The 21,726-nt window shown below is 46.6% G+C and overlaps 1 protein-coding gene across 1 annotated transcript in view; it reads left to right on the top strand.

The window, feature by feature from the left end:
- Nucleotides 1-21,726, top strand: part of USP35 (ubiquitin specific peptidase 35) — a 75,759-nt gene that overhangs the window by 29,049 nt on the left and 24,984 nt on the right. Inside the window, exons 4-7 of the mRNA XM_089691505.1 lie at nucleotides 1,227-1,356; nucleotides 2,990-3,091; nucleotides 9,187-9,345; nucleotides 13,397-13,590. Coding sequence (XP_089547631.1) covers nucleotides 1,227-1,356; nucleotides 2,990-3,091; nucleotides 9,187-9,345; nucleotides 13,397-13,590 — 585 coding nt within the window. The remainder of the gene's footprint in view (nucleotides 1-1,226; nucleotides 1,357-2,989; nucleotides 3,092-9,186; nucleotides 9,346-13,396; nucleotides 13,591-21,726) is intronic.

Below are 21,726 nucleotides of genomic sequence, written 5' to 3'. Positions count from 1 at the left end.
GGAGGGGAGCAGGAGGAGGAGCAGAGCTGCTGCGTCTCAGATGAGAGGAGGGGTGCAGGGGGAGCTGAGCTGTAGATGAGAGTAGGGGTGTGGTTGGAGCTGAGCTGTAGATGAGAGTAGGGGTGTAGGGGGAGCTGAGCTGTAGATGAGAGTAGGGGTGCAGGGGGAGCTGAGCTGTAGATGAGAGTAGGGGTGCAGGGGGAGCTGAGCTGTAGATGAGAGTAGGGTGCAGGAGGAGCTGAGCTGCTGAATCTCAGATGAGAGGAGGGGAGCAGGAGGCGCTGAGCTGCTGTGTCTCAGATGAGAGGAGGGGAGCAGGAGTATCTGAGCTGCTGAGTCTCAGATGAGAGGAGGGGAGCAGGGGGAGCTGAGCTGCTGAGTCTCAGACAAGAGGAGGGGAGCATGGGGAGCTGAGCTGCAGACAAGAGGAGGGGAAGGGAAAAGGGGGAGCTGAGCTGCTGAGTCTCAGATGAGAGGAGGAAAGCAGGGGGAGCTGAGCTGCTGAGTTTCAGATGAGAGGAGGGGAGCAAGGGGAGCTGAGCTGCTGATTTTCAGATGAGAGGAGGGGAGCAGGGGGAGCTGAGCTGCTGAGTTTCAGATGAGAGTAGGGGAGCAGGGGGAGCTGAGCTGCTGAGTTTCAGATGAGAGGAGGGGAGCAAGGGGAGCTGACCTGCTGATTTTTAGATGAGAGGATGGGAGCAGAGGGAGCTGAGCTGTAGATGAGAGGAGGGGAGCAAGAGGAGCTGAGCTGCTGAGTCTCAGATGAGAGGAAGGGAACAGGGGGAGCTGAGCTGTAAATGAGAGGAGGGGAGCAGGAGGAGGAGCTGAGTTGCTGAGTCTCAGATGAGAGGAGGGGAGCGGGGGGAGCTGAGCTGCTGAGTCTCAGATGAGAGGAGGGGAGCAGGGGGAGCTGAGCTGCTGAGTCTCAGATGAGAGGAGGGGAGCAGGGGGAGCTGAGCTGCTGAGTCTCAGATGAGTGGAGGGAAGCAGGAGGAGCTGAGCGGCTGAGTCTCAGATGAGAGGAGGGGAGCAGGGGGAGCTGAGCTGCTGAGTCTCAGATGAGAGGAGGGAAGCAGGAGGAGCTGAACTGCTTTGAAAATTACTTGTTTGACTTCAGCACTTCTAATTTGAACCTTGAGGATGAATTGTTCCACAGTGCCTAGAGTCATATTGTCCAATTGAAGTTCATTTTTAGTTGCTCTCTAACATATGTCCTCTGTTTACAGGATGATTGACTGGGTGTCCTGGCCTTTAGGAAAGAACATTGACAAGTGGATTATTGCCCTCTTAAAGGGACTGGCAGCAGTGAAGAAGTTTAGTATACTTACGGAAGTCTCTCTCGCCAAAATACAAAAGGTCAGTTTGGTCAGAGCAACACTTTACCCCTTTCACTGCCATAACCAGTTCCTTTCATGTTGCGCACGAATCCTAAAAGGTACATTTTTTACTTAAAAAAACACACTTCAACATTACATATTTTATGACAGCAGAGACCCTCTGGAAGCATTGAACAGAAAAAAAACTGACCCGATGTCCCCATCCACACATTCCATGTGGATGGGGGAATCCTCCTGCTGAGTTATTGTGTTCTGACAGTGGGGAGACTTCCCTGTCATCAGAATACACAGATCAGCACTGCCTGCTATAGCCAGCAGCACTGATCGAATGACATTTATCCAACAGGCTTGTTGTACAGAAGTCCATTGGTAGATTGACAACCAGGGCTGTGGATAAGGGGGTACCACTGGTCCTCCTGTATGGGGCTCAGGCCAGCAGGGGGGCCCAGGCAGCAGGGTGGTTTGGATGTGGGCAGGGAGGGTGATCGGTACAGTAGTATGGGGGAGGGGGCAATTACTGAAACCTGACTTCTTCTCCTCTCCCTCCCGCTGGCTTTTAGCTGCTGCAGAGAGAGCCATGCAGGGGATCAGTTCCAGTAATTGCCCCTTCCCCCACACTCCATACTGTTCAGCCTCCCTGTGCACTATACATTTCCCTCTACTACCCAGGACCCCCTGTGTACCCTCCATACCCCCACAGTGCTGCCGGCTTTCCTCCTCTCCTTCCCACTGCCAGCTGCAAGCACACAATAGGATCCTTCATGAAGGAGAGTGGGGGGAAGGGTCCAGTAAATATGCCACATTTACCAGCCTCTTCCTTTCCTGAATGAACACAATTAGTGATCGGTACTGATCACTCCCTGTGTTCATTCATACCTGAAGCAAAGTGTTTATTTGAGGGGGCCCTGTCAGGTTGGCTGTATGGGGCCCCATGGTTTCTAACTGCAGCCCTGTGTACAACCACTGTCCCCAAACATGGATTGAAATTCATCCAGTCCCTGCTGAACTGGCCGAATTTCGATCTGTATATGACTGACTAATTATAAAGAAGCATGAGCTAAGGATGAGCCAAAGGAAATTGTCATCATTTGACCTACTATGACTACCTGGCCACATCTGGACAATGCCATTGACATTGGGATGAGTGATGTTATCAGGATCCCAACCAGGGGCAGACTGACCATTTGGAAACTCGGGCACTGCCCAAGGGCCCGGGGTCAGTAGGGGGCCCCATGAGATGCCCCTGGTACCTTTTTCATAGGCTTTTTTGAGTTTGGGCAAGGACACAAGGGCCCCATGATCCCCTATTGCCCAGGGGCCCCATGAGTTGTCAGTCCGCCCCTGATCCCAACCCTTTGTCACATGCAGGAATCCCACCGCCGGAGCTGATTGGGCCACTGGCCTGCTATCACATGGCAGTTTGTTAGATTAGCTCATCCATAATCATTAGTAAAATACAAAATTAATATTTTTCTTTATCAACACTCACTAACAAAAGGAACCTATTCAATATGGCCAAGGGGTCCAAGACACTATTTACCCAATGAGAACCCAGCGATACAGAAGTAGGTACTTCCAGTAAGCCCTCCCCCAAGGAACGTTAGAAGTCCCACTGGTTTCCTAACATGTATGTTACATGGGTCTGTTTCCAGGTATTCTCCAAGCTGCTGTACCCTGTGGTCCGAGAGGGAGCGCTCTCTGTCCTTCGATATATGTTACTGAGCTATCAACACTCCCCTGAAGCATTCCACCTGGTAAGATTGTAAAGCACAACTGCACTCAGCCTGGGAGAGGGATGCTGCAAACCAATGTGCAGACTAGGAACCTGCTGGTAGGAGGAGAGAGGTGACCTTACTAATCTCCTGCTGCTCCTTCACTGACCAATCAGCAGGTTGGGGATCCAAAGAAGACATGACTTTATTCCTTCTACAGTCCATAAAGCCCAATGAAGTTTTCAGTCTGAATCAGCTGGTTCCAGGTCCAACAAAATAAAATGGGTTCAAAGTCTTACAGTTGGTTTTCTTTAGAAATCAGCCACAGCCTGAGTAGTAAAGCCTATCTCCTGTCAGCATGCTGCAGGAAAGGACCCTTGCTCTCTGTGTGGAAGTAAAGGCAGAGGCGTCCCTAGTGTTGGTGTCACCCGGAGCGGTAACACTTGGTGACACCCCCTCCGACGATCCCAGCAAAATGGATTGGATCTGCAGATTGAGCATAATGGATCGGACTCCGATCCATTATGCTCAGTCCGCAGATCCGATCCATCCTGCGGGGATCGTCGGCTTTCTTTACAACTTACCTTTTCTTGGAGCAGGTCTGGTGTCACCCTGTATAGGTTGCATCCGGACGATCCCCGCAGGATCGTCGGCATGCAGCCTATACGGGGTGACACTGGACCGCTCCAAGAAAAGGTAAGTTGTAAAGAAAGACGTTGATCCCTGCAGGATCGTCGGCATGCAACCTATACGGGGTGACACCGGACCCGCTCCAAGAAAAGGTAAGTTGTAAAGAAAGATGATGATCCCCGCAGGATCGTCGGCATGAAACCTATACGGGGTGACACCGGATCCGCTCCAAGAAAAGGTAAGTTGTAAAGAAAGACGACGATCCCCGCAGGATCGCCGGCATGCAACCTATACGGGGTGACACCGGACCCGTTCCAAGAAAAGGTAAGTTGTAAAGAAAGACGATGATCCCCGCAGGATCGTCGGCATGAAACCTATACGGGGTGACACCGGATCCGCTCCAAGAAAAGGTAAGTTGTAAAGAAAGACGACGATCCCCGCAGGATCGCCGGCATGCAACCTATACGGGGTGACACCGGACCCGTTCCAAGAAAAGGTAAGTTGTAAAGAAAGACGATGATCCCCGCAGGATCGTCGGCATGCAACCTATACGGGGTGACACCGGACCCACTCCAAGAAAAGGTAAGTTGTAAAGAAAGACATCCTGCGGGGATCGTCGGCTTGCTTTAGAACTCACCTTTTTGTGGAGCGGGTCCGGTGTCACCCCATGCTGTCGGGGTCACCCGGTGCGGACCGCACCCCCCGCACCTGCCTCGGGACACCACTGAGTAGAGGTCTGACATGCCCTCCTTGCTGAGCCAGACCCATATGCAGCCAGCAAAGCTCATTATACCCTCTGATTAGAGAGTCTAACTCTGAATGAACAGGGGGGGAGTCACGTCGGACTTCTGCAGAGAGACCACTGCTTCCACACAGAGAACAAGGGTCCTTTTGTGCAATATCCTGGCAGGGAGCAGGCTATACTACTCAGGCTGTGGCTGCATCCTACAGAAAATGAACTCTAAAACACTAAACGCATTTTTGTTTTGATGCACCTGGAATGCATTTCGTTTACATCTAAAGCTCAATTTGGCTTTAACGTAACAGAGAAAATGGTACCACCCCCCTGGCCGTGCTGTGTAGCAGAACTGTGTAAATCTTAGGACTGGTTGGACATAAAGAAAATTAGCTGGTAAAAAAATAATCTTCCCATATATGTATTTAATGTGTGTATTTAGCTGCTTGCCCAGTTCAGCTTTAGCTCTAAATTCATGGCAAAACGTTATAGAAAGAAAAATCTGTAGCCCATAATCCAGGAAATCTGAATATACATTTGTTTGTGTGAATTTGATTTAAAAAAAAAAAGGATTATTTAAACTATTTTCTTTTCTTTACAAATGTTCTTTTTCTTATGGGCAGTAGTAAAATATTACAACCTGACCACAAAATGGAGCTGAGGAGTATAGGAAATAGATACACCATTGTAATGAGAGCGACAATGTAACGATTCCAGAGGGAATTGGCAAATAAATGTAACCAGCTTGCTCTAGAACTGTTACATTGTATCTCTTGTTACCTAGACCTATGTATTTCCTATGATTCTCAGCTCCATCTAGTGGACAGATTGTAATATTTTACTACTGTCCATATTAAAAAGAAAATTCCTTCAGATGAGAAAATAGCCTAAAGAATATTTGTTTTTTTTTCTCCAGAATGGATGTACAAGCAAGATTACTAGTTTAGTGGTCTCCAAACTGCGGCCCTGGGGCCAGATGTGGCTCTTTGCTTGCTTTTATCTGGGCCTTGGGGCACTATTCCCCCTGTGTCAGCAACAATGTGGCATAGTTTCTGCTACTGACACTGACAACCTGGTGATATTTATTCCACTGACACCAATGATGGGGCACTATTCCTTCCTCTGATACCAATGATGGGGCACTATTCCCCCCACTGATACCAATGATGGGGCACTATTCCTTCCTCTGATACCAATGATGGGGCACTATTCCTCCCACTGATACCAATGATGGGGCACTATTCCTCCCTCTGATACCAATGATGGAGCACTATTCCTCCCACTGATACCAATGATGGGGGACTATTCCTCCCACTGATACCAATGATGGGGCACTATTCCTCCCGCTGATACCAATGATGGGGCACTATTCCTCCCACTGATATCAATGATGGGGCACTATTCCCCCCACTGACACCAATGATGGGGCACTATTCCTCCCACTGATACCAATGATGGGGCACTATTCCTCCCATTAATACCAATGATGGGGCACTATTCCCCCCACTGACACCAATGATGGGGCACTATTCCTCCCACTAATACCAATGATGGGGCACTATTCTCCCACTGATACCAATGATGGGGCACTATTCCTCCCATTGATACCAACGATGGGGCACTATTCTTCCCAATGACACCAACGATGGTGCACTATTGCTCCCACTGACACCAACGATGGGGTGCTAATCCTTCCACTGACACCAGTGATGGGGCGCTAATCCTTCTACTGACACCAACTACGGGGCACTAATCTTTCCACTGGCACCAACGATCAGGCGCTAATCTTTCTACTGACACCAATGATGGGGCACTAATCCTTCCACTGACACCAACGATGGGGTGCTAATCCTTCCACTGACACCAACGATGGAGCGCTAATCCTTATATTGACACCAATGATGGGACGCTAATCCTTCTACTGACACCAACGATGGGGCACTATTCCTCTCACTAATACCAATGATGGGACACGCTTCCTTCCACTAACACCAATGATGAAGTGTTATTCCTTCCACTGACACCAAGGATAGGGCAGTATTACTCCTACTGACATCAATGATGGGCAGTATTCCTCCCACGAACACCAAAAGGGCACTATTCCTCCCAGGGACACCAATGATGGGGCACCATATCTCCCACTGACACCAACGTTAGGGCATTATTCCTTCCACTGTCACCAAGGATTACATAGTTACATAGTTAGTCTGGTAGAAAAAAGACAAAAGTCCATCCAGTTCAACCATTAAAAAAAAAAGGTATAATCCTACACCCACAGTTGATCCAGAGGAAGGCAAAAAAACCAGCAAAGCATGATCCAATTTGCTCCTACAGAGGAAAAAAATCCTTCCTGATCCCCCGAGAGGCAATCAGATATTCCCTGGATCAACTTTACCTATAAATGTTATATCCAGTTATATTCTGTGTATCCAAGGATGGGGCAGTATTCCTTCCACTGATACCAAGGATGGGGCAGTATTACTCCTACTGACATCAATGATGGGCAGTATTCCTCCCATGAACACCGACAGGGCACTATTCCTCCCAGGGACAACAATGATGGGGCACCATATCTCCCACTGACACCAACAATGGAGCACTATTCCTCCCACTGACACCAACGATGGGGCGCTATTCCTTCCACTGATACCAACGATGAGGCGCTATTCCTTCCACTGACACCAACAATGGGGCACTATACCTTCCACTGACACCAACAACAGAGTGCTATTCTTTCCACTGACACCAAGGATGGGGTAGTATTACTCCTACTAACATCAATGATGGGCAGTATTCCTCCCACAAACACGGACAGGGCACTATTCCTCCCAGGGACACCAATAACGGGGCACCATATCTCCCAATGACACCAACAATGGAGCACTATTCCGCCCACTGACACCAACGATGGGGCACTGTTTCTTTCACTGACACCAAGGATGAGGGGCTATTCCTCCCACTGACACCAATGATGTGGCACTATTCCTCCCACTGACACCTACGATGAGGCACTATTCCTTCCACTGACACCAATAATGGATCACTTTTCCTCCCACTAATACCAATGATGGGGGACTATTCCTTCCACTGACACCAATAATGGATCACTTTTCCTCCCACTAATACCAAAGAGGGGACACTATTTGCTCACACTGACACCAGGACATTTTGTACTCTTGCTGGCGACATTCCTGCCCCCCTAAAGTTTGAAGGACACTAAACTGGCCCTTTGTTTAGAAAGTTTGGAGACCCCTACTCTAGATAAACAGCTATGCCAATTTCTTACTAATAGACCCCAACAGAGAATAATTGAGAATAGAAGTTTACTTGAAGGGAGCCTTTATCCTCGTGTGTTTCAGTAGCAGGGGAGGACTGACCATTCGAGGACTTGGGCACTGCAAAGGGCCCGGGGTCAGTAGGGGGCCCCATGAAATGCCCCTGGTACCTTTTTTATAGGCTTTTTTGAGTGTGGGCAAGGACACAGGGGCCCCATGATCCCCTATTGCCTGGTTGCCCGGTGGCCCCATGAGTTGTCAGTCCGCCCCTGTTCAGCAGCATTGCTCTTTGTGAAGATTTCCATTCTGTGCTCTCTCTACAATCCCTTTACAACCTCTCTACTACCCCTCTACAACCTCTTTACAACCCCTCTACAACCTCTCTACAATCCCTCTACAACCCCTCTACAATCCCTCTACAATCCCTCTACAACCTCTCTACAATCCCTCTACAACCCCTCTACAATCCTTCTACAACCCCTCTACAATCCCTCTATAACCCCTCTACAACCTCTCTACAATCCTTCTACAATCCATCTACAACCCCTCTACAATCCCTCTACAACCTCTCTACAATCCCTCTACAACCCCTCTACAATCCCTCTATAACCCCTCTACAACCTCTCTACAATCCTTCTACAATCCATCTACAACCCCTCTACAATCCCTCTACAATCCCTCTACAATCCTTCTACAATCCATCTACAACCCCTCTACATCCTCTCTACAATCCCTCTACAATCCCTCTACAACCTCTCTACAATCCCTCTACAATCCCTCTACAACCTCTCTACAATCCCTCTACAACCCCTCTACAACCTCTCTACAATTCCTCTACAACCTCTCTACAACCTCTCTACAACCCCTCTACAACCTCTCTACAATCCCTCTACAACCTCTCTACAATCCCTCTACAACCCCTCTACAACCGCTCTACAACCTCTCTACAACCCCTCTACAATCCCTCTACAACCTCTCTACAATCCCTCTACAACCTATCTACAATCCCTCTACAATCCCTCTACAACCTCTCTACAATCGCTCTACAACCTCTCTACAACCCCTCTACAATCCCTCTACAACCCCTCTACAACCTCTCTACAACCCCTCTACAATCCCTCTACAACCTCTCTACAACCTCTCTACAATCGCTCTACAATCCCTCTACAACCTCTCTACAACCTCTCTACAACCCCTCTACAATCCCTCTACAACCTCTCTACAATCCCTCTACAACCTCTCTACAATCCCTCTACAACCTCTCTACAATCGCTCTACAACCTCTCTACAACCTCTCTACAATCCCTCTACAACCTCTCTACAATCCCTCTACAATCCCTCTACAACCTCTCTACAACCTCTCTACAATCCCTCTACAACCTCTCTACAATCCCTCTACAACCCCTCTACAATCCCTCTACAACCCCTCTATAACCCCTCTACAACCTCTCTACAACCCCTCTATAACCCCTCTACAACCCCTCTTGCTCCCACAGATCATCCCTCACGTCCCCCAGGTGGTTTCCAGCCTCTCTAATGAGAACACAAATTCAGCGGCCAGTTGTGTGGAGCAGCTAGCGGAGCTCGTCCACTGCATGGTCTTCCGATTCTCGGGATATCCGGATCTTTATGAGCCAATCATGGAATCAATAAAGGTGGGGTTTTTTTATCTACAAAAGGTTGCATGTATCAACGTCTCTTATAGTCCTATCATGAGTACAAATGATATATTCTCTGTGCTGTGGATCTGGGACTGGGCTCTCAACTCACATCATAAGCTGGCTATACGTTTTACTATTTTCTTGTTCAATTTGCTTACGATTTACCTTCAGCTATGTAGTGGGAGGGCCGCCTGATTATAGCATTGTATAAGAAAGGTGTATAATATATGGCCGGCCTTCAGAAAATATGTTCTTGGAGTAGTACAGGGAGGCAGAGACTTCATTCCTCTGCCAATTCTATAGAGTACATGCCTCATTAGGTACTTACAGTGTCCATCATAATATGTCTGCAGTCTCTGACCATTTCCTATAGTATGTCTGAAGTCTCTGACCATTTCCTATATTATTACTGAAGTCTCTGACCATTTCCTATAGTATGTCTGAAGTCTCTGACCATCTCCTGTACTATGTTTGAAGTCTATGATCTTCTCCTGTAGTATGTCTGAAGTCTCTGACCATCTCATGTACTATGTCTGAAGTCTCTGACCATCTCCTGTAGTATGTTTGCAGTCTCTGACCATCTCCTGTACTATGTTTGAAGTCTATGATCTTCTCCTGTAGTATGTCTGAAGTCTCTGACCATCTCCTGTAGTATGTCTGAAGTCTCTGACCATCTCCTGCAGTATGTCTGAAGTCTCTGACCATCTCCTGTACTATGTCCGCAGTCTCTGGTCATCTCCTGTACTATGTGCGCAGCCTCTGGTCATCTACTGTAGTATGTCCGCAGTCTCTGACCATCTCATGTACTATGTCTGCAGTCTCTGACCATCTCCTGTACTATGTCTGAAGTCTATGATCTTCTCCTGTAGTATGTCTGAAGTCTCTGGCCATCTCCTGTAGTATGTCTGAAGTCTCTGACCACCTCCTGTAGTATGTCTGCGGTCTCTGACCACCTCCTGTAGTATGTCTGCGGTCTCTGACCATCTCCTGTTGTATGTCTGCAGTCTCTGACCACCTCCTGTAGTATGTCTGCAGTCTCTGACCACCTCCTGTAGTATGTCTGAAGTCTCTGACCATCTCCTGTAGTATGTCTGAAGTCTCTGACCATCTCCTGTAGTATGTCTGAAGTCTCTGACCATCTCCTGTAGTATGTCTGAAGTCTCTGACCACCTCCTGTAGTATGTCTGAAGTCTCTGACCACCTCTTGTAGTATGTCTGCAGTCTCTGACCACCTCCTGTAGTATGTCTGAAGTCTCTGACCACCTCCTGTAGTATGTCTGAAGTCTCTGACCATCTCATGTAGTATGTCTGAAGTCTCTGACCACCTCTTGTAGTATCTCTGCAGTCTAACCCTTTTTTGGCTTTAGACAAACTTTAAAGTCTAAGACTACGTTCACACATTTGCAGGTTGTGATTGATGCATTTTTCCCAGTGTGTTTTCGATTTTTTTCACACACATTTTTGACATGATTTCAATGCGTTTTTTAATGCATTTTGCGTTTTTATGGGATGTATTTACTGTTGCTAGGGGGAGGTGTCTGTTGTCATGCAGGAAATGCACCAAAAACGCATGTACATGTGTTTTTGCTGCGGTTCCACTGAAGTCTATTACACGCAAAATGCAACCTTAAGTATCAACCTAAGGTGCGTCCATGTTTTAGACCATGCTTCATATTTAGGGTGTAACATGAGATATGGGCACTGTCCCGGACACAGCAATTCTCAACCTTTTCTCAATCATGGAACCCTTTATACTTATTATCAATAGGAAATGTGAACCTGGGAAAATGCACACAACTGTCTACATATCATAGGCTCTGTTCACATCAGAGGTTCCTCCATCACAGAACAGTTCCACATCACACCACAGATACCCCATCACATCAGAGGTTCCTCCATCACAGAACAGTCCCACATCACACCACAGATACCCCATCACATCAGAGGTTCCCCATCACATCAGAGGTTCCCCCATCACATCAGAGGTTCCTCCATCACAGAACAGTCCCACATCACACCACAGATACCCCATCACATCAGAGGTTCCTCCATCACAGAACAGTCCCACATCACACAACAGATACCCCATCACATCAGAGGTTCCCCATCACATCAGAGGTTCCCCCATCACATCAGAGGTTCCTCCATCACAGAACAGTCCCACATCACACCAGAGATACCCCATCACATCAGAGGTTCCTCCATCACAGAACAGTCCCACATCACATCACAGATACCCCATCACATCAGAGGTTCCCCCATCACATCAGAGGTTCCTCCATCACAGAACAGTCCCACATCACATCACAGATACCCCATCACATCAGAGGTTCCCCCATCACACCACAGATACCCCATCACATCAGAGGTTCCTCCATCACAGAACAGTCCCACATCACACCACAGATACCCCATCACATCAGAGGTTCCCCATCACATCAGAGGTTCCCCCATCACATCAGAGGTTCCTCCATCACAGAACAGTTCCACATCACACCAGAGATACCCCATCACATCAGAGGTTCCTCCATCACAGAACAGTCCCACATCACACCACAGATACCCCATCACATCAGAGGTTCCCCCATCACATCAGAGGTTCCCCCATCACATCAGAGGTTCTTCCATCACAGAACAGTCCCACATCACACCACAGATATCACATCAGAGGTTCCCCCATCACATCAGAGGTTCCCCCATCACATCAGAGGTTCCCCCATCACATCAGAAGTTCCCCCATCACATCAGAGGTTCCTCCATCACAAAACAGTCCCACATCACACCAGAGATACCCCATCACATCAGAGATTCCCCCATCACATCAGAAGGTCCCCCATCACATCAGAGGTTCCTCCATCACAAAACAGTCCGAAATCACACCAGAGATACCCCATCACATCAGAGATTCCCCCATCACATCAGAAGGTCCCCCATCACATCAGAGGTTCCTCCATCACAAAACAGTCCGAAATCACACCAGAGATACCCCATCACATCAGAGGTTCCCCCATCACATCAGAAGGTCCCCCATCACATCAGAGGTCCTCCCATTAAAATAGAGGTCCTTCCATCACATTAGAGATCCCTCCATCACAATATAGTCCCCCCATCACATCAGAGTTCCCATGTCACGTCAGGGTCTCCTTTTCACATCAGGAATGCCCCCTATACATATTTGTGCTCCCTATCACAACAGAGTCCCCCCTATACATCAAACACCCACTGTGCATGGCATAGTCCTCCCATCACATCAGAGCCTCTCCATCACATTACAGTCCCTCCATCTACATAGAGTCCCTGAATTGCAGAGCCACCCCAATTGCATATTCCCCTCGTCACATCAGAGGCCTACCATTTAACTCTAGCAGCACAGCAGAGAGTGCGAGGTGAGGGAGGTCCTGAGGAGGTGTATTCCTGGTTTCTGAATGTTGGGGGTGGTCCTGCATGCCCACCTGTCCTGGATCGGAGCCATGCGTTGCATGCTGTGGGCAAGCTGGCCAGCATCATCATAGCAATGAATGGCACCTTGCGTCCTGGCCATAGAGAGTCACTGGTTGTTACTGTGCTGGCTGCACCTTGGCAACTCCTGACGCAGATCAAGGGAAAAACTGGGTCCCATGCTCTCAGCACCCAGGGGAACCCGGATGGCACCCAAGGATGCTGCAGCACCCTGATTGAGAAACACTTTCCTAACCCCACCATTTATGAATTGGTGGGGTGCTTCGCATTCATATGATGCACTGATTGCGGGTGCAATGCTCTGCAGGGATCTCCTCACCTCTTATTCTATGTACTCATATTCTGTTAGTCCTTGTAATTCACATAGAGGGCAGCACTGAGCTGCTTTGGGAACAGATAACATGCAGCTTGTTCATTCTGTGTTTTGCTATTGATAGAGCACCTTCAGAAAATGCATGGCAGAGAGAGAAGCCAGCTACATGAGTCGGAGTTTGTCTGTATGCCCCCCTCTCTGCCTATGCTGACCCTTCACAAGTTATTATAAGGACGCTCAGCATGTCACTTCCCGTGTTTCTCTTTGAATTAGAAACTCCCGGTACCAAATGAAGACCGGATAAAACAGTTGCTGGGTCAGAACGCCTGGACATCTCAGAGGAATGAACTGGCTCCGTATTACCCCAGACTGGTATCCAAATCTGACACGGGGAAAATCGGCCTGATTAATCTGGGAAATACATGTTACATGAACAGCATCCTGCAAGCTTTGTTCATGGCTTCCGAGTAAGTAAAACATGGATGTACGGTTGTAGCGCTGATGGTAATGAGACACAATAATCATGAAGGAATATTGATCTTCAGCTAACCAAGAGTTACATTGTGAATGTCCTAAGCCCACCAACGTGGCGATAAGGCCCCAGGTACATTGTATGCGGATGTACAGAAAGATGGGGCCAGTCAATTCACTTTGGTTGGTTTGTAGTTGCATGGAGACCAGAAAGGTGAGGGGAACACAAGATGTCTGAATATTTCTACATAGCAGGGGCAGACTGACCATTTGGAAACTGAGGGCCCGGGGTCAGTAGGGGACGCATGAGATGCCCCTGGTACCTTTTTCATAGGCTTTTTTGAGTTTGGGCAAGGACACAGGGGCTCCATGATCCCCTTTTGCCCGGGGGCCCCATGAGTTGTCAGTCCGCCCCTGCTACGTAGTACACAGTCTTTGGTCTTCTTCATATCTTTCTTGATGTTGTGGGTTCCTCTCTCCCAAAGCTGTACTGGCTGATCACCTAAACTTTGAATGTGTCTTATTGACATTTGAGGGTCTAGGTATCTCTGTCTTGATATTCAAGGTATGAGAAGGTTCCTGTGTTGACTTCTCACTACCTACATTGTGGAGGACAACTGCAGTTTGCTTCCTCTAGGCCCAAGTGGAGCTTCATGGCAGTCAGTATCTTCAAGGGTTCCTCCCAGGAGGACTCCAAATCCCAAAATGTCACCTCTACCTAGGGCCGTGGATTAAGGGGTACCACCGGTCCTCCTGTATGGGGCCCAGGCCAGCAAGGGGGCCCAGGCAGCTGGGTGAATCCGATGCAGGCAGGGAGACTGATCCACATGGTGGGGGAAGGAGTTAATTACTGGAACCAATCCCCTGTATGACTCTGTAGCAGCTGGAAGCCGGCTTCTTCTCCTCTCCCTCCTGCTGGCTTTCAGCTGCTAAAGAGAGCCATACAGGGGATCTGTTCCAGTAATTGCCCCCTTCCCTGCTGCACCCATCACCCTCCCTGTGCACAATACATTTCCCCCTGCTACCCAGGCCCCCCTGTGGGCTCTCACCCCTGAAGTGCTGCCGGCTTCCCTCCTCTCCTTCTCACTGGCAGCCTCAAGTACACAATAGGATCCTTCAGGATGGAGAGTGGGGTAAGGGCCTGGTAAATTTGTCACATTTACCAGCCCTTCCTATCCTGAATGAACACAACTAGTGCTTGGTACCGATCACTCATTGTGTTCATTCTTAATTGAAGCATAGTAAACTGGGGGGTTTTTTCATCATGAAACGCAAAGCATTTTCAAGGTACTCAGATGGACAAAACACTGAACACATGATGTTCCTACAAAGCTTGTCACACATTGTAATGACCAATTCACACCTCAGACCTCTCCCACCCTTGGAAACAAAAGATATGTTAATGACCAATTCACACCTCAGACCTCTCCCACCCTTGGAAACAAAAGATATGTTAATGACCATTCACACTTCACATTCCTCATGAAGACCCCCTGCCAGGTGACCTTAATGACTCCCTCCACCAGGCACCTTTCCCACCCTTGGAAACAAAAGAAATGTTAATGAGCAACTCACACCTAAGCTAATCTCAACACATACTGCTGTCTCTGCTTCTACTCTCTGTATTTCTCTGAAACAGTCTGAAATAGTTAATCATTTACCACTTTTCAGTGCATTCTGTGCATTTGGGAGGTTCTCCTGTGCTTATCTTCCAAAAACGCTTCTAAACGCAAACGGACATAAACGCATTATGCAAACACGGCTAAACAGACATTTTTTAACCTACGTTTTCCAGCAGTCAGTTTCCATCGTTCAGAAGTGTCCCGTGTACATGGGGCCTTAGAATTGATGCCAGATTGAAGCCAAATGATAGTCACACCATACATTGACTTGAGTTAGATTTTTCTTTTTGTTTGCTCACTTTGCATTTTGTAACTTGATAAAAGTAAACAAATATATATGTAGCGCTACCCCCTTAGGAGTTGCTGAAGATTTGGGTCCCCCTATAGCCCTGCACAGCCAGGCAACATGCATCTTCTCACAGGCTTGCATCCGGTCAGAGATCAGTCTTACATCCGGTCAGAGATCAGGCTTGCATCCGGTCAGAGATCAGTCTTACATCCGGTCAGAGATCAGTCTTGCATCCGGTCAGAGATCAGTCTTGCATCTGGTCAGAGATCAGTCCTTGAGCTTTGGGTTTGTTTTTTTTATTCAGGGGATTTGAACTGGGATGGGGTTTGGGGTGTACAGGATGCCAATGGGAACTGGTGAACTGAGGCCAATTCCTGGAACTATTTACATGCCTCCACTGTAGCACAGTTTCTGTTGGAGAGCTAGCCAGCGTCTCCGAATGTAGGACCCCAGAGCCTAGATGAACTCCTTTTCCTTCTCCCAGCAATCTGGAGGTATCCCTGAACATGGTGCCTGTTTCTTTAAGAAGTGGACAGTCCCAAGTAGGTAGCGAATCTGGTTTCCCACCAGAGTGCTCCTTCTCCTATCCACCCAAGGGGTGCAGGGGTACTCACTCAGATCCTCTCCCATACCACTGTTGGGTTGGTGGCTGCTACCAGGGTTTGTAGCTGGGCCACTCTTTCCCTGCTGTACAGGTGGTCCTCGCTCTGGGGGTTAGTGAAGCTCTGAGCTTTCTTACTTTCCAGCTGTGCTGCCTGTCCCCTCTCTCCATCTGGGCCCCCTCCCAGGCTCCTGCCTTCAGCCTCACATCTTTCTCTCTGTCTTCCACCCGACTCCCCTGCTGTTGAGCAGGCTCACTTAGTTTTAAGGGTGTCCTGGCCCCTTGCCAAGCCTCCCTGGGAACACCGATCGCTGTACGGGACCTCTGTGTGAGGTCCCGATCATGTGATCCCTGATTGGCCAATCAGTGATCACATGAAGAGTAGGAAGCAAGATGTCACTTCTGACATCATTGCTTACTACGTGTGAAATCTGTGAATGATCACAGAGGTCACATGGTACAAGGCTATTCACAACAGCCTTGTACCATGTGACAAGCTGTGACCAATCACAGCTCTCACAGCATTTCTCAGTGGCTGCAAGGATGCAGCCAGAGAGAAGGAGACATTATTGCTTTTATAGCCTTTATGGGTGTAAAAGCAATCCGTGTAAAAAAGGAAAAAAAAATCTTCATCACCCCCCACAAGTAGTAGTGTCACCATGCTAGGGTGACAAAAAAACATAAATAATAATATAAAAAAAAATAAAAATAATGGAAAAAAAGAAAAATATAATTTTTGGTTATAAACTAATTTGGGTTATTATCTATTTTTTTTTACTAAAAAGGTAGCAGAATACATTTTGGCCCAGATTTATGAAGAAAGATTATTTATTTGCACCATTTTATAAGAAAAACACTTTTTTTCCCAAAATGTTTGGACTTTTTCATTTATATAGCAAAAAAAATAAATAAAAATCCCAGTGGTGAATAAATACCAGTTTTATATAAGTTTTATCTGTCTCAAAAAAATGCAAAAAATTTCATATGGGTACAGTTTTGCATGACCGCGCAATTGTCATTCAAAGTGTGATAGCGCTGAAAGATGAAAATTGGCCTGGTCAGGAAGGGGGTTACATAGTTAGTCTGGCTGAAAAAAAGACAAAGGTCCATTCAGTTCAACCATAGAAAAGAAAAAAAAAGTTATATTCCTACACCCACAGTTGAAAGTGTCCAGACTTAAAGTGGTTAAATATGTTCCTTGATAGCCACAAAGGATATAAATCCGCCTTTGCAAGCCCTGGTATTACCTTGTAAAAGTAGTAGTGTGCTGTACATAGCCTGTGCAGAGAGCACAGCTGTGGGGCCCCACCCACTACAGGCTGCCTGCAGAAAACAGCAGGAGGGGGCGGAGTGAAGACCAGTTACCCTGCACATGGAGAGAGAGCAGCAGTGACAGGTCTGTAATACAGGAAGCTCCAAATTTTGCACAGATCTGGAAGAAATGCACAAAGCACCCCAAGATTCAAGGATGGATTGAGACCAGGGGCGGACTGACCATTTAGCCACTCGGGCACTGCCCGAGGGCCCGGGGTCAGTAGGGGGCCCCATGAGATGCCCCTGGTACCTTTCATAGGCTTTTTTGGGTGTTGTTTGAGTGTGGGCGAGGACACAGGGGCCCCATGATTTCCTATTGCCCGGGGGGCCCCATGAGTTGTCAGTCCGCCCCTGATTGAGACATTCTTTACTTACCCCGGAGTTCAGCTTTCTTAGTGAGACTGAGAACATCTGAGCGTGTCCTTGTAGAACAGGAACCTGCGTTTACCTATATTCCAGCATCAGATCCCACAGGGAGGATGTTTACTGGAAATGTTGATTGACTTTTCTGTTCTTTGGCATTCAGTAATGTGTTGGGACTGAAATAGCAGCGAGGACTGACTTTTGTCTTCAATTGCTGTGTCATCACAAAACTGCCGCATGGCCTTGGCTCGCCTCTAGGGGTCCCTGCACACGATGGTTTCTTCTGCATTTCAACTCCAATTCTCTTTCTGTGTGCTTCAGAATTGCAATTTTAGGGCCGGTTCACACCAGAGAAATGCAGTTGGGATGCGTTCCGGGCGCTTTTCTGTAAGCATGTTTTTGATGTGTTTATGACGTGTTTTTGATGTGTTCAGGTGCATTTTTGATGCGTTTCTGTATGCATGTTTTTGATGCGTTTATGACGTATTTTTGGTGTGTTCAGGTGCATTTTTGATGCGTTTCTGTATGCATGTTTTTGTTGCGTTTATGACGTATTTTTGGTGTGTTCAGGTGCATTTTTGATGCGTTTCTGTATGCATGTTTTTGATGCGTTTATGACGTGTTTTTGATGTGTTCAGGTGCATTTTTGATGCGTTTCTGTATTCATGTTTTTGATGCGTTTATGACGTGTTTTTGATGTGTTCAGGTGCATTTTTGATGCGTTTCTGTATTCATGTTTTTGATGCGTTTATGACGTGTTTTTGATGTGTTCAGGTGCATTTTTTATGTGTTTCTGTATGCATGTTTTGATGCATTTTTGATGTGTTCCTGTTCATTTTTTCCCACCCTTTTTCTTCAACTTAAATAAAAACTTATGCATTGCAGTTAATTTTTGGCAAGTTTAGGTGTCTTCTGATGCATTTTTAATGCGTTTCTGTATGTATGTTTTTGATGCGTTTATGATGAGTTTTTGATGTGTTCCGGTGCGTTTTTTATGCGTTCCTGTTCATTGTTTTCCCCTCCCTTTTTCTTCACCTTAAATAAGGACATGTGCATTGCAGTGTGCTTTTGGTGTGTTTAGATGCCTTACGGTGCATTTTTGGTGCATTTTTAATACGTTTCTGTATACATATTTTTGATGCGTTTATGATTCATTTTTGATGTGTTCTGGTGCGTTTTTGATGCTTTCCTGTTCATTTTTCCCCTCCCTTTTTCTTTAACTTAAATAAGGACATGTGCATTGCAGTGTGCTTTTGGTGTGTTTAGGTGCCTTCTGGTGCATTTTTGATGCGTTTTACTGCGTTCCAGTACTGTTCAGTGCAGAAAAAATACAGCATGGTCTCCTTTTTTTTCTGGAACTGACTGCACCGGTGTAAACTATGTAATTGAAAACCATGTAACCTTTACTATTGATTGGACCCTAGGCAAACATTTTTTTTTTGCCGCCCCCCACTTTAAGACATACAATAGATAGCAGCTAGACTCAAAATCAGTTTACTGCAGCAGATTAGGCAGCGATTGGTTGCAGCATATCATTACTGCTCACTGACTGGTTCCTAGAGGTTACAGAACGCATTACGGCTCACTGATCAGTTGCTGGAGCTTACAATACATCATTTCTGCTTTCTGATTGGGTTGGTGCACATCATTACTGCTCACTGATTAATTGCTAGAGGGTAATGCACATCCATACCGCTCACCCATTGGTTCTTAGAGGTTACTGCACATCATTACCACTCACTGATTGGTTGCTAGAGGTTACTGCACATGATCTAACCTACTATCAATGCGTTTTTGATGCAGAAAAAAAAACCGCACTGGACTGCATGTGGTGTGAACTTGCCCTAAAGCCAGTCCCGTGTGCCCAGACATTGCGTGTAAAAGCTGAACCAAGGTCAAATCTGACCTGCAGCCTCTCAGTCTTGCACAGTTGTACCGGCTCCTCTCCTGGGCGCACACTACTTACTCTGATTTCACTGCACACTGTGAGCTGCTCACAAAGGGAATTATTGCATGTGTTATGACGTGACCACATATTGCATGCGATAGTGAAAATGTCAATTCACTACTGCTAGTATGCGGTATTTACAGCAAATAGCAAAAACAATCAGTGAATACCGCATAAAAAGACGTTAAAGTCAATTCACAGAAGGAAAAAAATTATTAAATGCATGCGGTAATTAATTAGTGGTTGAGGCATGAGGTATGTACTGGTTGTTAAGGAGCGGGTGGCCGGCGGCATCCTCAACAACCAGTAACTGTCATGGTTGTTAAGGAGCTGCGTCCTTACCAACCGATGAGTTGTCAGCTCTCAGTGGGGTTCCCCGCTGATGGCTGAATGTAAAAAAGAATTGCCAGCAATTAACAAAAATGGCATGGGGTCCCCCCTCAGTCCATCCCATACCAAGCCCTTCAGGTCTGGTATGGAGTTTGAGGAGAACCCCCTTATAAAAATTAAAAAAATGGCGCAGGGGTCCCGCCAAAAATCCATACCAGACTCTTAACAGAGCATGCAGCCCGGCAGGTGAGGTCAGTTAGTATCAGTGTCAGTGGGTTTTTTTTTACCTAAAACACACTGATACTAACTGACACTAATGTATGTGTATGTATGAATGTGAGTTAGGGACCTTAGATTGTACGCCCCTTGAGGGTTAGGGACTGATGTGAATGTACAATATATATGTAAGCGCGGCGTACATTGACGGCGCTATAAAAGTACCTGAAATAAATAAATAAAACAAGTTTAAAAAAAATCCTGACTTTTAACCCTGACCTTTTGACCTTGACCTTTGACCCTGACCTAGACCCAAACACTTACCCTGGCACTGAACTAGATCAAACCTTGGTCTAGGTATTTTTCTTTCTTTCTAATATTTATTTACCTTTTTTTTATATATATATATATATATATATATATATATATATATCTTTTTTTTCTTTACTTTCTTTTTCTTTATTTCTTTCTTTTCTTTCTTTTTCTTTTTTTCTTTCTTTCTTTTTCGTTTTTCTTTCTTTCTTTTCTTTTTTTTTCTTTTTCTTTTACTTTCTTTCTCTCTTTCTTTCTTTTATATATATATATATATATATATATATATATATATATATCTTTTTCTTTCTTTCTTTCTTTCTTATATTTATTTATTTATCTTTTTTCTTTAAACAAACATTTTTTTCCCCCTCTATGCCAGGAGTTAGAGAGATCCAATGTATCTCTCTCCTCTTGCATGCAGCCTGGCAGGTCAGGAAAGGGGGGGGGAGTGTGGGCTCCCCCCTCTTGAACCATACCATCCCACATGCCCTCAACATGGGGGGTGCTTTGAGGCAGGGCTTTGCCCCCCGCCCAAAGCACCTTATCCCCATGTTGATGGGACAAGGGCTTCTTCCCCCCAGCTCTGGCCTGTGGTTGTGGGGGTCTGCAGGCGAGGGGCTTATTGGAATCTGGAAACCCTCTTTAACAAGGGGGCCCCCAGATCCTGCCCCTCTATGTGAATGAGTAGGGGATACCCTTACTCATTCACCAAAAAAAAAAAGTGTAGTGTAAAAAAAACACAGGAGGCACGTTTTATTCACACGATGCTTAAGGATAAGAGCATACAATCCACCCGGTGTGGTTTGCTGTTGAGCTGACAGCGGCATCTGCTTCCTGGCTCCTGAAGACACACCGAGGCTCAACAGCAAACCACACTGGTTGGATGACATGAATTTCCTCTTATACATCTCTTGAGTTGCCACTTGTGATTTTTAATAAAGGCTTTTCCTCTATACTGCACTTAGATGGCGCCCTCTGCTGTTTCCTTTATATATTGCAGAGATGACTTCATAGCATAGCTGTATCCCTACCTGCGACATTCTCAATCGTTCTCTCCATTTTGCCAAAATATTTTTCTATATACTACACTTAGTTGGCGCCCTCTGCCGTTTCCTTTATATAAAGCAGAGATGA

The sequence above is a fragment of the Staurois parvus genome, unplaced genomic scaffold (assembly GCF_062004578.1).
Source record: "Staurois parvus isolate SC_StPar_1 unplaced genomic scaffold, SC_StPar_1.0 ptg000563l, whole genome shotgun sequence".
NCBI lineage: Eukaryota > Metazoa > Chordata > Amphibia > Anura > Ranidae > Staurois > Staurois parvus.
This window is presented reverse-complemented; position numbering and strand designations above follow the sequence as displayed.